General features: G+C 52.7%; 1 protein-coding gene across 1 annotated transcript in view; it reads left to right on the top strand.

Moving 5' to 3' along the window:
• The window catches only part of Lama5 (laminin subunit alpha 5), a 51,512-nt gene that overhangs the window by 13,535 nt on the left and 22,208 nt on the right, over positions 1 to 15,769 (top strand). The window contains exons 3-20 of the mRNA XM_008843240.3: positions 995 to 1,112; positions 1,828 to 1,946; positions 2,036 to 2,206; positions 2,340 to 2,437; positions 6,671 to 6,786; positions 6,897 to 7,015; positions 7,109 to 7,199; positions 7,368 to 7,502; positions 7,650 to 7,712; positions 13,130 to 13,270; positions 13,359 to 13,496; positions 13,590 to 13,724; positions 13,800 to 13,934; positions 14,011 to 14,148; positions 14,683 to 14,735; positions 15,032 to 15,137; positions 15,233 to 15,285; positions 15,376 to 15,481. Coding sequence (XP_008841462.1) covers positions 995 to 1,112; positions 1,828 to 1,946; positions 2,036 to 2,206; positions 2,340 to 2,437; positions 6,671 to 6,786; positions 6,897 to 7,015; positions 7,109 to 7,199; positions 7,368 to 7,502; positions 7,650 to 7,712; positions 13,130 to 13,270; positions 13,359 to 13,496; positions 13,590 to 13,724; positions 13,800 to 13,934; positions 14,011 to 14,148; positions 14,683 to 14,735; positions 15,032 to 15,137; positions 15,233 to 15,285; positions 15,376 to 15,481 — 2,035 coding nt within the window. The remainder of the gene's footprint in view (positions 1 to 994; positions 1,113 to 1,827; positions 1,947 to 2,035; positions 2,207 to 2,339; positions 2,438 to 6,670; positions 6,787 to 6,896; positions 7,016 to 7,108; positions 7,200 to 7,367; positions 7,503 to 7,649; positions 7,713 to 13,129; positions 13,271 to 13,358; positions 13,497 to 13,589; positions 13,725 to 13,799; positions 13,935 to 14,010; positions 14,149 to 14,682; positions 14,736 to 15,031; positions 15,138 to 15,232; positions 15,286 to 15,375; positions 15,482 to 15,769) is intronic.

Below are 15,769 nucleotides of genomic sequence, written 5' to 3'. Positions count from 1 at the left end.
GTGGGGGTGGGGGGGGGCGGGGGCGTCTCTTTGAGACAGAGACTCCCTGTAGCCCCAGCTGGCCTAGAACTCTGTAGATCAGGCTGGCCTTGAACTCACAGAGATCTGCCTCTGCTTCCTGAGTGCTGGGATTAAAGACCTGTGCCCCCCATGCCCAGTATACTGTTGTTAGTATTACTGTTATTTGTGTGTGTGTGTGTGTGTGTGTAGGCATGTGTACCACAGTGCATGAGGGGAAGTCAGGCAACTTTGTGGTATCCGTTCTCCCCTTCCACCTTTACATGGGTTTGGGAATCAAACTCAGGTTGTCAGGCTTGCGTCCCTGGGTGGCCAGCACTTTGCCCACTGAGCCACCTTGCTAACCCCCATCCACATTCTACTGGGATTCTGGTCTTTCACATTGCCCTCAGAATGGCCCAGATCCTAGGACTTCTATAACCCACATTTCCCAAATTTCCACATTCCTCTTTCAAACCAGTTCCAAAGGCCTAAAAACCACATTTAGGTTTAGCAGCTACAGTGGCTGCAACTGCTCTCGTATCAATTTTCTGTATTGGTAATACTTGACTGACCAGAAGGAGCAAAGGTTTACTGACTCCTGATTTCAGTCTATCATGGCAAGGAACGTGTGGCGGAAGAGCTCAGCTGGTGGTGGCAGAAGCATGTTGGTAGAGGCTGGTCAGGTCACAGCAGACCTGTAAGCCGAGGGTCATAGAGGATCCAGGACCTTTGAAGCCTGCTCCTAGTGACCCACCCCCTCCAGCTATACCCCACCCCTAAAGGTTCTACAGCATCCCACAATGGACCACCAGCTAGGGACCAAGAGCTCAAATCATGAGCCTGTGGGAGCCATTTCAGACTCCAACCAGAACGCTCCTCACAGGCATGAGGCTTGGGGCTTCTGCGTCACCTGCTGTGGCCTCACACCTGAGAGAGCTGGAAGACACATTGAGGGGCCCCGGTGCCTGACATCACCCTCATGGTCCCCCTGCAGGTGTTCCACGTGGCCTATGTGCTCATCAAGTTTGCCAACTCGCCTAGGCCTGACCTCTGGGTGCTAGAGAGATCCACGGACTTTGGCCACACCTACCAGCCATGGCAGTTCTTTGCTTGTGAGTGTACTAGGGAGTCCCTGCAACCTGGGCTCCCTTTGCTACTCTTTCTCAAGGCCCCAGATGCCAAGCCCCACACTTACACTAGCCTCTTTGTGGGTTCAGCACTGTGAGAGCCACCAGGGTTCGATGGGAACTTGTTGACTTTCATGCCTGATATTGGGCATGGCTGGTGTCACACTGGCATATTGCCAGGAATCTTTGGGCCATCTCCTGGCTCCTCTGGACTGGCTTCAGCTCAGGCAGCTCCCATGGTGACAGAGCGGTCCTGGGAGCTGTGGGGTTACATCCTGCCAGCTTGTTGCCTGTGGCAGGAGAGAGCTGGAGTCATTGGCTGACCCTGGCCATATGCGTCCTGACCAGTCATGTTGTCAGGGTGCAGATGCTTCAATTAGGCCTAGTCCTATGCCCCACAAAACTCTCTGACTGAGAGTTGGAGAGGGCTCAGGAAAGGGTTGGGGGCACTTGTTCTTTAGCCTGACCTAAGGAGAGAGCCGGGCACCAGGGAGGGCTAATGCAGACTCTGTAGTCTGGCCCGGCTGCCTGGGGCAAGGACTCCCCTATTAGCCAGGGTTTGGCTCTCTCCAGTAACCCCTGCTGGGCGGCTGAGCAATAACTGGAGCCAGCAATCCAGTTACAAGGATTGTGTTGGGACCCAGGGAGGGAGCATGTTTCTGGTGGCACCTGCCCTCACATTCCAGTCCACTTCCTGCAGCATCCAAGAGGGATTGTTTGGAGCGATTTGGGCCTCGGACACTGGAGCGTATCACGCAGGACGACGATGTTGTTTGCACCACTGAGTACTCTCGGATAGTTCCCCTGGAGAATGGCGAGGTGGGGCACGCAGCCTTGACCCAGGTGGTCAGATGTGGGGGGTGTCCCCGAGTGGTCATAATCAGCCTCACCTGCCACGTCATCTGCAGATTGTGGTGTCTCTGGTGAACGGGCGCCCTGGGGCCATGAACTTCTCCTACTCACCCCTCCTTCGAGACTTCACCAAAGCTACCAACATCCGCCTGCGGTTCCTGCGCACCAACACACTGCTGGGCCACCTCATGGGCAAGGCACTGCGGGACCCCACCGTCACCCGCCGGGTGAGCATGAAGCGTGGCTCAGGACTTGGTTGTGGCATTGGGCTGGTGGAGCTGGTTTCCTCTAGAGGCTCTGGGGAGTGGGGGGGTCTGGGTGAGGTCAACAGGTGCCTGTCACTTATGGTTTCGACTGTAGTACTATTACAGTATCAAGGACATCAGCATCGGTGGCCGCTGCGTCTGTCATGGACACGCAGATGTCTGTGACGCCAAAGACCCCGCGGACCCTTTCAGGTGAGACCTGTGGCTCCCTGTCTGTCCTCATCTTCCCTGCCTGGTTCCATTGCCGACTTCACTTCCCAGTGGACCTGTGCTGACCGCTGCCCATCTGAAGAGGCCAAGCCCTGGGAGCCTCTCTAGTTGCCATGTCCTTGTTTGGCAGCTCACCCTGAACCTCACAGAAGTGAGGCTTTCTTGGACCCAGGGCCTATGGAGGGGCATCAGTGACAGAGGTGACCCCTGACGGCACACCTGTGCCCCCAGATGGTAGATACCTACCACTTGCCCCTAAGCCTACCTAAGCTCCCTTGGCGTTTCCCCAGGGAACAAAGACACTTTGCTGCCCCCCACCCCTGACCTCTAACACTCTGAAGGCAAAGGCAAAGGCCAAGGTCAAGGATGGGAGCAGCCAGTGTTCCCCCTCTAATGTGCCCAGTGCTCATGTAGCCAGGGCTAGCCAAGGGCTCTGAACTTTTGGGAGCCCATAGTGCTTTGCTTGGCCAGGGTCCTGGCACATGTAGCTTCCTGTGACCCACTCAGAGCCAGCTGATTAGGCAGGGCCCCAGGATCCATACCTATCACCACATACCGTCAGATAATTTGTATCTGAAACCAGATTCCCCAGTGTCCTGAACCCCAGTGAGCCCTTACTTAAGTGGGTGACTGAGCCTGGCCCTGGGTAGGGTTCACCATGGTTTTTATTCTGCCCTTCAGCTCCGAGACATGGCCTGTCTCCTTTCCTCCTTTCTTCACCCCCTTTTCCTCCCTCCCTCCCTCCCTCTCTCCCTCCCTACTTCTCCCCTTCCCTCCCTCCATCAGTCCCTCTCTCCCTCCCTCCCTTTCAACCTCTTTCTCTTTCTCCCTCCTCTGTCTCCCTCGCTCTATCTCTGCAACAGCTGTGTGTTAAGCTTCTAACAAGCCAGGCTCTGTTCTTGGCACGAACACACCTGTTCTGGAGAGGCAGCCAGCACCCATTACACCCCCCGCCCACCACCAGCCACATGTCAGAACACAGCAGGGACTGGACTGGATAGGGCTGCATGGCAGAGCGGGTACTGGGGGCCCATGATGAGTCTCCCATGCCCTCACCCAATACAGGCTGCTCCTACAGGATGCTGGCAGCTCACCCTGCCACTTCCATTGCCTCAGAGTCCTTGGTTCCTGTGCCTTGAGTTCAGACGTATACCTTTGCTGAGGTCTTGCGTCCCTACCAGACCTCTAATTTGTGGGGAAGCTGATAAAGCCAAGGTGCTGGGATGGGAACTCACCCCCGCTCCAGAGCTGTCTCCCACAGAGGTGGCTGATGGGTCTGAAGGAGGAGTGTTATATGGTCTCTCTAGCTGGAGGACTCAGGCAGGCTGCTTCCCTGAGCCTTGACCATGTGGGAATGGGTTCCTGCCAGTGCAGCTCCAGGCTGTGCTAATTACCCTGGGAAATTGCGTACCAACTGGGAGTACAGCTCATATGGGCTGGGAGTGGATGGAGCCTGTCAGAAAACTAAACTGGCCTTGGAAGAAATGGGGCCCCAGGAGCTGGGCCTGTCCTTACCTGCTGGGTCAGGTGCCACCATTGCTCCTGATTCACAGGCTTGGGCCCAAAGTGGGCTCAGCCCATCCTGTAGGGCATGAGGGATGGTATAAACTGGCATTTTCCCCAGAGCCACAGACGTCAACAAAACCACTCACCAGTGTCCCCAAACCAGCCCAGGCATTGTCCCCGTACCCATCCGTCACTCCTGCCCCTCCTCCAGGGAAGGAGGATTCCAGTCCCTCCAGCCGGCTCTTTTCTGTCCCTTTGCCCAACTCTCCTTCATTCAGTTGCCCACTGTTGGCCCTGCCTCCCACTTGCCAGTACCATGGCCTCTCCCTCTCCCTCTCTCTTCCCAGTAGGGAGGTTGGAACCCAAGCTTTATGCATGCTAAGAACATGCTGTACCACTGAGCCACATACCCAGCACTTTTTTAAAATTTTTATTTTGCACAGGCTGGCCTTGCACTCACTGTGTAGTCTAGGCATGCCTTAAGCTTTCAATCCTCCTGCCTCAGCCTCCTGAGTAGCTGGGATTATAAAGCTTGGCAGCCTATACTTTGTCACAGACTTGCCTGACTTAGCCAAATCCAGACCTGGTAAGCTGGGTCCCTAGCTCACGTTACTCCTGCTGGGGCCATAGCGCTCTCTCACATGCCTCAGTCACCCTCTGTTCCCATTCTTTGTTTTACTGGCCCTTTGCCTCTTGGCTGTCCTGGGACTGTTTGCTACTTCCTGAAATGCACTCTTGGATGATTTATTTGGTAACCATCTGTCAGTTGTCAGAAGATGACTGTTTGCCTTCATTCGTGACCGACAGTGCAGCTGGCTGGGATTCTTGGTTGATGACTGCATCTCTAGCCCTTTGGAGGAAGTCTTTACCTACCTTAGCATCCCAGTGCTCTGCTGAGTCCTCAGTCCCTCAGGCTGTTGATATTGGGGTTGTCACCCTGATGCCTTGCAGGTCTAGTTGAAAGTGTTGAGGGCAGTGTGGGGGATGTTTCCTGAGACTCTGCTCTTTGGCTCTGAGATCTGAGAATGTACGTAGCCAGTAATCATAATCGCTAGTCAGTGGCCATGGCTCTGTCCTCCCACCAGGTGAAGAACATGGACACAGCACATTTCCTCACTGAGAACACCTTGTTTTCCTGTTTGTCTTAACCGTCTTCCCAGTAGCTCCCTCAGCTCCGCCTCTGCCTCAGAAAATCTCTCCTTGGCTCTGTTTGATCTGCTGTTCAGCCGGTTCATTGGGTCTTTAATTCCATAATTACATTTTTTTCATTTCTAGAATTTCTAACTGGTCATTTTTCACATCTGTTTATTTTTAGATTCTTTTGTTCATAGTCTTTCACACTGTCTACCAGATTGTTCCATTTAAATGGAGATCTTGGGCCCAAACCTGCTCTGTGTGACATCTGCTGGGCCCTTTGCAGTTCCTTTGCAAGGTTTTTGTTTGTTTTTTGTCTTTTTGAGACAGGGTCTCCCTGTAGCCCCAGCTGACCTGGAACTCACTATGTAGACCAGGCTGGCCTTGAACTCACAGAGATCCGCCTGCCTCTGCCTCCTGAGTGCTGGGATTAAAGGCGTGCGCCACCATGCCAGACTCCCCTTTGCAAGGTTTTATCTGTGACTCAGGTGAAGGCACCAGGGTGGATTTGCAGCTTTCACCAGCAACCCCAGGGTGTAGCCACCCTGGAACCATTTACTACTGACTTCCCTTATTAGCTCGGGTAATTTAACCATGTAGATCACTCAAAAGTAAGACCCACTGTGGACGTCGGGCTCTCCCTTCTCACAGCTTCACGGACAGGCAGTTCATTCCCTAGTCCTCTTCTGCAATGCTGAGGTTTCTCCAGATGCTTTTGGGTTAGGGGAGGACCGGGACTGATTCCCAAGGCCTTGTAGGCCCCCATGGGAATTGATGGGTGTAGAGCTTGGTGGTTTGAGGTTCTGGGCCTCTGATCTGCATCTTACTCAGGAAATGCACAGTAGCCAAGAGCCCAGATTTGATTATGACCCTCCCATACCCTGGCCAAAAGCCTGAGGTGTTAGTTCTGAGTGGCAGGCAACTCCAGCCTCACCCTCATCTCCAAGCAGCTGTCCTCCTGCCCACTGGGACATCAGGCAGCACTCCAGCCTTCTGACCTGGTGTCCACCCTCAGCTGGAAGAGGAAGTGGTTCTTGGCCACTTGCCCCTGGGGAGATGCCCTAGACATTATGGGGGTGTCTGACAGAACAAGATTCTCACAGGCTAAGTGAGACCCAGGTCTCCATGGGGAACAAATGTGTGTCTCCCTTGGAACTCTGGGAGGACCTGGGTTTGGGCCTAGGCCATGTTGGAAAGGCCAAGGCTCCAGGCCATGTGGGCCGAACTCCAAGGCCCCGTTCTTCCAACCAACACACACCCCTCCCCCATTCTCCACCTTCCACAGAGGCCCTGTACCACAGCTATCACAGAGACCCCACCCACTCTGCTTCCACAAGGAGCCGGTCCCCCTTTGCCTTCTGCCCCTTGGGCTCGTTCTCCGAGGCCATAGCAGTGTGCTGAGCCACTGGGATGGCGGCACAGAGTCTGAGCCAGAGATCACCGCATGAAAGTCAAGGGAACTGAGGGCAGGGGAGACTGTCCGCACAGCAGGCCAGCGGGCCCAAAGATGTACCACCCATGTGTGTCTAAGCCCTCCGCTCTGGTGTGGGTCCTAGCTCCTCTGCCCCTTCACAGGCTACAGTGTGCCTGCCAGCACAATACATGTGGAGGCTCCTGTGACCGATGCTGCCCTGGCTTCAACCAGCAGCCATGGAGACCTGCCACCACTGACAGCGCCAATGAGTGCCAGTGTGAGTGTGTTGCATGCCCGTGAATTGTCAGCACCCATGTCCCATGGGATGTGTTTCCAGGGACCCTAGGGTCATGGAGGGCATGCTAACTGCTGGCCCTGTCTCTGTAGCCTGCAACTGCCACGGCCATGCTCACGACTGTTACTATGACCCAGAGGTGGACCGACGCAATGCCAGCCAGAACCAAGACGATGTGTATCAGGGTGGGGGTGTCTGCCTTGACTGCCAGGTGAGCCAGGCAAGGGCCAGGTGTGGGTGGGAACTGACAATGGGGGTGGACATGCCTGGACTTAACAGGCTTTTGTATTCCCTGTATCCCCAGCACCACACCACGGGCATCAACTGTGAACGTTGTGTGCCTGGCTTCTACCGTGCCCCCAACGAACCACTGGACTCACCCCATGTCTGTCGCCGTGAGTAAGGCTGTATCCCTGAGCTGTGGAGTTTCAGGGTCTGGCCAAGAAATGGTGTTGAGAAGTCCTAGTACCTCAGCTCCTATATCCTGACCCCCACACCCTGGGAGACCAGACCATAGCTCTCCCCACCATTTGATGACTTTCTTACCCCTGACTGCTCTTCAGGCTGCAACTGTGAGTCAGACTTCACCGACGGGACATGTGAAGACCTAACAGGCCGCTGCTACTGTCGGCCGAACTTCACAGGAGAGCGGTGTGATGCCTGTGCCAAGGGCTTCACTGGTTTCCCACACTGCTACCGTGAGGACCAGATGGGGTCCTGGGGTGGGAAGGCTCAGGGTCACTGTTTGCGGAATCCCGGGGCCCAAGAGGGGTGGGGGGAGGACCCAGAGACCAGGGGCTTGCCAAGCAGACCTAGCTGATCATGTGTGGTGTTTCTTCCCTTAGCTATGCTCTCATTCTCATACAATAACACCGGGGAACAGACTCTGCCTGCCGGACAGATCGTGAGTAAGTGTCCCTAAGCTCACCTAACTGGGGCAGGAAGAGGCTGTGCTCAAAGAGTGTTTTTGTCATAGTCATTTTTAGTCCAATTAAAAAAAAAAATAATGCATAGCCACATTGGAAAGCCTTCAAAACATAGGTAAGCTGCAAGTTAGAGAAAAGTGTTACTTGGAAGCTTGCCACATGGGATCAACCCTGTTGGGGCTATGGGTGTAGCTCAGAGATAGAACGCTTGCCTAGAATACACAAAACCCTGGGTTCCGTAACCAGCACTCCAGCAAAAATGAAAAGCAAATAGCCTTCTGCACGGGCTCTAACAACTCTCCATGTCTGTGTATGCTTCTTATAAACACCGATGTGTACCTTGTACACTGTTTAGGGACTGTGTTTTCCTTCCACCACAGTCTCATAAACATGGCCTTTCACAACTCATGTCATAGGGGCAGATGGAACATCGATTTAACCAACCTCCAATTGTCGGAAACTAGGTCTTTCCCTCCCATCCTCCCTCCTTTCTCCCCTCCCTTCCAAATGATGCTATGATAAACATCCAGGCAGCAAGGACCTTTTGTGAAGTCATGTTTCCACAGGGTAGTTCTCCTAGAAGTCAGATGGCCCTGGATCATCAGCCATGCATATTTACAGCCTTTTGGCCCCAGGTTGCCAAGTTGCTCTCTTAAATAGGACAGATGACTGGTGTACTGGCTGTGTACACAGCCACTGGCTGAATACTTGCTCACCTGCACAGTAGCATCTGCTGTTGGCTTGAGTGCTGACCTCTCTCCCGGTACAGAAACAGGTGCTGCTTTTCAGTGCATTTCTGGGGTTGGGATGCGTCTTTTGGGTGATGGTGCTTTTGGTCTTGTTTACAGGGTCTTCCCCTTCTAAGACAGGATGGAAGTAGACTGTGGGTTTTGCCGTGGCTGGGGTCTTACCTGAGCTGATCTGTGGTAGTGTGCATGCCAGGCTTTGATCTGCTTTTCTTTAGATGATTTGTAATGTCTGTGGTGGGCATTTTCCAGGTACTCTTCACGTGACTTTACCATCTACTGTCTTTGCCCTTCCTTTGTTTAGGGTCAGGCTTGCCTTTCTCAAAGATTTTGTTTTATTCTATGTGTATTGGTGTTTTGCCTGCATATGTATCTGCACCACGTGAGTGCAGTGTCCACAGAGGCGAAGAGAGAATGTCAGATCCCCACTGGAATTACAGACATTTGTAAGCGTCTGTCTGGGTTCTGGGAACTGAACTGGGTCCTCTGCAAGAGCAACAAGTGTTCTTAACCACCGAGTCACCTCAACAGCCTCCTTTCTTTTTTTAATTAAAAGTTTTTTGATTTCTATGAATGTTTTGCTTACATGTATGTATGTGTATCATGTGTGTGCAGTACCTACGGAGGCCAAATGAGGGCGTCAGATTCCCTGGAACTAGAATTTCAGATGGTTGTTAACTTCCAGGCGTGGTGGCGCATGCCTTTAATCCCAGCACTTGGGAGGCAGAGGCAGGAGGATCTCTGTGAGTTCCAGGCCAGCCTGGTCTATATAGTGAGTTCCAGGCCAGCCTGGGCTACAGGGAGACCCTGTCTCAAAAAGAAAAAAGACCAAAAAAAAAAAAAAAAACCCATAAAAAACCCAAAACAAAACAGATGGTTGTGAACTGCCATGTGGGTGCTGAGACTCAAACCTGGGTTTTCTGCAAGAACAGCCTGTGCTCTTAACCACTGAACCGTCTTTGCAGCACCTCCCTGTTTTTGAGACACAGTCTTACTATATAGTTCTGGCTGGCCTAAAACTCAGAGACCCACCTACCTCTGCCTCCTGGTACTGGGATTATAGACATGTACCAGCTTTCTTTCCTTCTTGACAAGGTCTCATGGAGCCCAGGGTGATCTTGAACTAGTGAGCTATTGAGGATGACCTTGACCTGATCTTCTTGCCATCAGGCCTGGTTTATGCAGTGCTAGGGATGGAACCCAGGGCTTTATGCACACTGGGCAGGCACCAACTGAGCTCCTTCCCCAGCCCCCCTAGCATATGGGTTTTTGTTCATTGCTAAGTACACTTCCCATATTTACGCTAATATCCATTTCTACCAGATGGCTGTTTTCCTCCCCATCAGGCATTTGAGACTAATTTTTTTTAGGGCTGGTGCTTTGATTTTAGGTGGCTTTGCCAGCACTGTTCTTAGGGTCCAACTTTGGGGGCATTTAATGACTCAAGTATTTGCACCTATCTGCTGGCTCTTGGATGGTTTCTTTTTTTTATATGGAAATGTTTAGATTTGTAGCAGTAATGCAAACCAGGGTTCAGCTAAATGTCTGCAAAGACCAGGCAGCAGGTGTCTCAGATGTGGGGTGGGGGACCAGGCAGCCTCTCTGTAGACCATTCTGGAACAAAGTGGGCTGCCTTCCAATAAAACTTTATTTACAAAAGTAGGCAGATGAGCCCTTGCTCTGTATTTGCTGCTCCATGGTGTAAACAATTAGTGATTCTTCCTTTCTCCACAGGCCAGGCTACAGTTAAGTACACAATTGGTACCCAGGGTCATCCTGTATTCTGCTCTTCATTGAGACTGGTTGGCACCTGTGTGTGTGTGTTGTCTTATTGGGGTTTTATAAAACACTTGAGAAATGTTTGTGCTTTGCTCTGCCGCAGATTAGCTTAAAATCACAGGGCTGTGCTGTGGCTCAGTGACGCAGGGCTTGCCTAGCAGGGGGGTGCGCATAGGCTTATCTTTCTTTTTAATTTTTGTTTTGTTTTGTTTTTTGTTTTTTTATTTTTTTGTCTTTTTGAGACAGGGTCTCCCTGTAGCCCCAGCTGTCCTGGAACTTACTATGTAGACCAGGCTGGCCTTGAACTCACAGAGATCCGCCTGCCTCTGCCTCCCAAGTGCTGGGATGAAAGGCGTGCACCACCATGCCCAGCTCTTTTAATTTTTATTGCATGTTTGTTTATTTATTTTGTGTGCATGTATGTGAGAGAGTGCACACACCATGGTACATGTGTGGTCAGAGGACAGCTTGTGGGAATTGTTCTTTTCTTTCACCACGTGGGTCCAGGGGCTCAAACTCAGGTCCTCAGTTTCAGCAGCAGCACCTTTACTGACTGAGCCACCTCCAGATGGATTATCTACTTGTTAAATGTTAGAGCCAGGCCTAGTAGCTTGCCTTTTGACCCAGCTACTTAGGAGTCTGAGACTGGAGGATTGCTTGAGCCCAGGAGTTTGGGGTCAGCATGGGCCATGCAGCAGGACCTCAACTCAAAAAACCAAAACAACAACAACGGAAATTCCAAAGGCCTAAAGCAATTTTATGTCTCAGTCAAGGGTGGTGGCTCAGCAATAGATAGTTGCTGGTCTTTGGAGACTGCTTGGGAGCTCTGATTGGCAGCTGTCCTCTAGAGGGTAGAGGCCAAGGAACTCTGGCTTCAGGCTGTGAATATTCCTCAAAGTTCAGCTTTGGTTCATGAATCTGGAGGTCGGCGCGCACTCATTATTGTTCCTTTCTAGACAGCCTGTAATTTCTGTTCATTTTATTTTTCATTTTGATGGGGATTCCTCTTCCTCCGGAGTGCTCTTGGCGTTGTTGTCCTTTGTTGTGTTTATGCGGTTCTCCTTCACTACACCTGAGTAGGAGCACTGACTGGTTCTGTCTTTGTCTTTTACATTTGAAATCTTTTTTCTGAATGTGTCCCCTTTAGGTCACGCTTTGGGCTTCTGATAGGAATACTGTTTTGTTGGGCATTGCTTTCTGTGTATCAAAACAGCCTTTTTAAAAAAAATTTATTATTTTATTTTATGTGTATGCATGTATTGCCTTCATGTAGGTAAGTGCACCTGTGTCGTGCACTGCCCACGGATGTCAGAAGAAGCTGTTGGATCCCCCGGAACTAGAGTTAAGGACGGCTGTTAGCTGCCATGTGGGTGCTGGGATTTGAACCCAGGTCTTCTGCAAGAGCAGTCATTGTTCTTAACCACTGAGCCATCTCTCCAGTCCTCAAAACAGCCTTTTAAATTATGCTATTTAAGTCCATTTGGTCTTTGGTTAATGCTCTCTGAGCTGACACATTTTGTGTGCACATGTGTGTGCATGTGCACACATGTGCATGCATGTAGAGGTCAGAGGACAATCTCAAATGTCATTCCTCAGACCCTTTTTTTTTCTTTTTTTAAGACAGTTCTTCACTGGCTTGGGACTCACCTATTAGGTAGGGCTGACTGGTCGGCGAGTCCCCTAGGATTCCCTGGCTCGGGGAGTTCCGCATGTACTATGGTGCCTGCTTCTCTTTTACTTGGGTTCTGAGGATTGAACTCAGTGCCTCATGAATGCAAGACATAAGCCGACACATTCTAACAGAGAATTCAGACTTTCTAGGATGATGCCTTTGCCATTCTCTTCAGTTTGGACAGTAGAGCCAAGTTTATCCTGCTCCTGCGCATTCCTGTGAGCTCTGAGTCCTGCCTGGTGTCCATGGGTTCTTAACTGCAGCGTCCTTCCTCAACCCTGCCAGCACCATGGCCTCGCGTTCTACCTGGGCTCACATTGCTGACCCACAGATTCCTCTGCACTGCCTGACACCTTCTCACTGAGCTCACATTCCCATCTGAGTCCCTGGCTCTAGAAGCATTCCCCGATTGGAGTTTCCTCGCAGTCAGTCTAGGGACACCTTTGATGCTTATATTGGAGAAGGAGGTGCTAGAGGGATGCTCAGATGGCTCTTGCAGAGGACCCGGGTTCGATTTCCAGCACCCACATGGCAGCCGACAACTATCTGTAACTCCAGTTCCAGGGGAACCCATTGCCCTCTTCCGACCTCCATGGGCATCACATGACACGGGTGCACTTATATGATGCAGGCAATGCACTCATCCACATAAAATAAAAATAATAAGCATTAGGAGAAGGAACTCGCCAGCCGTCCCTGCTGCACTGTCTAGGCTACACCTGTTTCTAGTGCCTTTCCCACTTAACTCTTCCTTTCTTAACCTTGGCTGGCTCAAGCAGCAAAGCATGCTTTGTTTGGGCTTGGGGTGGCTTTGCGTCAGCCCCTCGGAATTTCTGACAAATCCCGAGCCATCATTCCTGTCCGTAACGAACATCAGAGGGTGTTGACAACGTTCCTTTCCCACGTGACTCGGGGCACCTGACGGGCTTTTTTTCTTAGACCATCGTTTGGGCCTTTGTTCTCCCTTCATTTGGGCTTGTAGCTAACTGGGAACCTGTTACCAATGCCTGTGTGACACAGAAATAGTTGTGGGTTTTTTTGCTGCACAACACTGTTTTCTAAAGTGCCCCTTTGGGGATTCCTACATTGCTTAGATTCTAATTTGTACCATGTAAAATGTATAAGAATGTGACTCTGGCTGGTTTTCCAGATGGGCTGGGTGCTCTCTCATCAAAACCTCTTTCCTCCCACCTTCCTCATAGATTGTGATTGCAGTGCCGCGGGGACACAGGGCAATGCCTGCCGGAAGGACCCTCGGATTGGACGCTGTGTGTGCAAACCCAACTTCCAGGGTACCCACTGTGAGCTCTGTGCACCTGGGTTCTATGGCCCTGGCTGCCAACGTGAGTGTGACCCCCTCCCAGTCACCCCACCCATGAACTTCCCTACGCTAGCCAAGCACTCACTGAACATTTGGCCTTCCCCTTGCAGCATGCCAGTGCTCCAGCCCTGGGGTGGCTGATGGCCTCTGTGACCCAGACTCAGGCCAGTGCACATGCCGCACGGGCTTTGAGGGGGCTGCATGTGATCGTTGTGCCCCTGGCTATTTCCGCTTCCCTCTCTGCCAGCGTGAGTGGTGTCCCTCCACATGGGCATGGGCATGGGTGGCTGGGGCCCCTGAGGCACAGTCTACCCCTGGTTCACCATAACACCCGACTGCAGTGTGTGGCTGCAGTCCTTCAGGAACTCTGCCGGAAGGCTGTGATGAGACCGGCCGCTGCCGGTGCCAACCTGGGTTTGATGGCCTTCACTGTGATCACTGCCTCGCAGGCTACCACGGTTACCCCAACTGTCACGGTAAGCAGAAAGTTAGGACAGGAAGGGGTTGGGCTGTCCCACAGGAATAGTGCCTGACCTCCCATGTGCCCACAGCCTGTGCCTGTGACCCTCGAGGGGCCCTGGACCAGCACTGTGGAATGGGTGGTTCGTGCCGCTGCCGCCCCGGCTACACAGGCACCGCTTGCCAGGAGTGTAGCCCTGGATTCCACGGCTTCCCCAACTGTATCCGTGAGTGTCTTGAGAGAATGGGGGGTGCCCAGCACACAGCCCCGCCTTGCGCCCACACCCTGACTACATCCCACAGCCTGCCACTGCTCCGCCGATGGTTCCCTGCACGTAACCTGTGACCCCCAGACTGGGCAGTGTAGCTGCCGGCCCCGTGTGACAGGGCTGCGTTGTGACATGTGTATGCCAGGTGCCTACAACTTCCCCTACTGCGAAGGTGAGCCAGGGGTGGGGTTGCAAAAGGCGGTCTTATTTCTGTGCTCTGTGTGCTGTTTACAGAGATGTCTGTATGTGTGTGTAGGGACTGTGTGTGCTCTGCTGCTGGGTCCGTGTGCTGTGTGTGTGTGTAAGTTTGTTTGTATGCTGTGTTCATTGGCAGTGTGTCTGTGTGCTATGTGTCTTCCTAAGCTTTGTAAACGTATATGCAGCTGTTCATGTGGTTGCTCTATGTGCATGTTCATGTGAGTGCATTCACATGTGGGCGAGTTCATGTGAGTTCATGCTTGTATCCACATGCTATGGTGCTGTGGGCACCTTCATGTGTGTTCATCAGCACATGCTATGGTGGAGGAGCGTGTGTGCCCTCACCGTGGGAGCTGGAGCGGGTAGGTGCTCACTTTCATACCTGTCCACAGCCACGGGAAGTGTGCATGCACCCATGGGGACTTGGGTTCTCTGTGGGGCTGGGAGGCCCTTGGCCATGGGGTCAGTCAGAGAAGTGAGTGGTTGAGGCTTAGTTATCTCTCCTCAGCTGGTTCTTGTCATCCTGCTGGCCTGGCCCCAGCCAATCCTGCCCTTCCTGAGGTGAGCATAGGACTGCCCGCGGTGTGGGGATGGAGGAGTGGGGATAGGTCAAGCTAAAAGTCCCGAGCCCAGAGAGACCTAACTTCCTGTCTGCTGCTCAGTTACTATGGCAACCTCAGGGAGGACCTGTTTACTCCTGCTGGTCCTTTGTCCCTACTTAGGGTGACTGCCGGACAAGGGCCAGCAGTGCCTGAGGGGCCTTAGCCCCTTCCTCTCTCTTGATAGGACTCCAGAGCTGAGGGTTATGGGGAGGAAGGCAAGGACCCATTGTGACCCATGGTCTTACCCTCTCTTAGGCACAGGCTCCCTGTACATGCCGGCTTCACGTGGAAGGGCCAAGCTGTGATCACTGCAAACCTGGGTACTGGGGGCTGAGCCCCAGCAACCCCAAGGGCTGCACCCGTGAGTCTGCCCCAAAGGGAAGGTTCAGGGGGTGAGGGGTACAGCCCAAGCTCTACTGTCTCCCGTGACTCTCAGTCCTGCTCTGCCATCCCCAGGCTGCAGCTGTGACCCGAGAGGCACCCTGGGTGGACTTGCCGAGTGCCAGTTGGTGAGTGAGTCTAAATGTCAAGGATTTGGGGCCTGTTGGCCAAGTGGGTTGGAACTCTACCCCACCAAGTCCCACTTCCTCTCCCACCAGGGCAATGGCCAGTGCTTCTGCAAGGCCCATGTGTGTAGCCAGACCTGCTCAGCCTGCAAGGATGGCTTCTTTGGCCTGGATCAGGCTGACTACTTTGGCTGCCGCAGTGAGTGCTCACCCACTGGTCCTCAGTCCCCCCATCCATGATGTACTTTGCGCACTGGGAAACTGAGGCCCAGGGAGGGACAAGGGGGTCAGATAGGTAAGGATCCCACTCTAGCAATGTCTGGAATGGTCCACCAGAGCCTCAGCACAGTGAGGCCCAGATGTTGGACTGGCCTCAGCTAGCACTGTGCTTAGGGTAGAAAGGAAAGACACTGTTTCTGCTCTGACACATGGCATTTGCTCCCTTTGTTCATGACAGACATCACTAATCCCAGTTCCCTTGCCCCTG

The sequence above is a fragment of the Nannospalax galili genome, unplaced genomic scaffold (assembly GCF_000622305.1).
Source record: "Nannospalax galili isolate Female #2095 unplaced genomic scaffold, S.galili_v1.0 scaffold160, whole genome shotgun sequence".
NCBI lineage: Eukaryota > Metazoa > Chordata > Mammalia > Rodentia > Spalacidae > Nannospalax > Nannospalax galili.
Note: the sequence above shows the minus strand (reverse complement) of the source record. Positions and strands in the feature narration are given on the sequence as shown.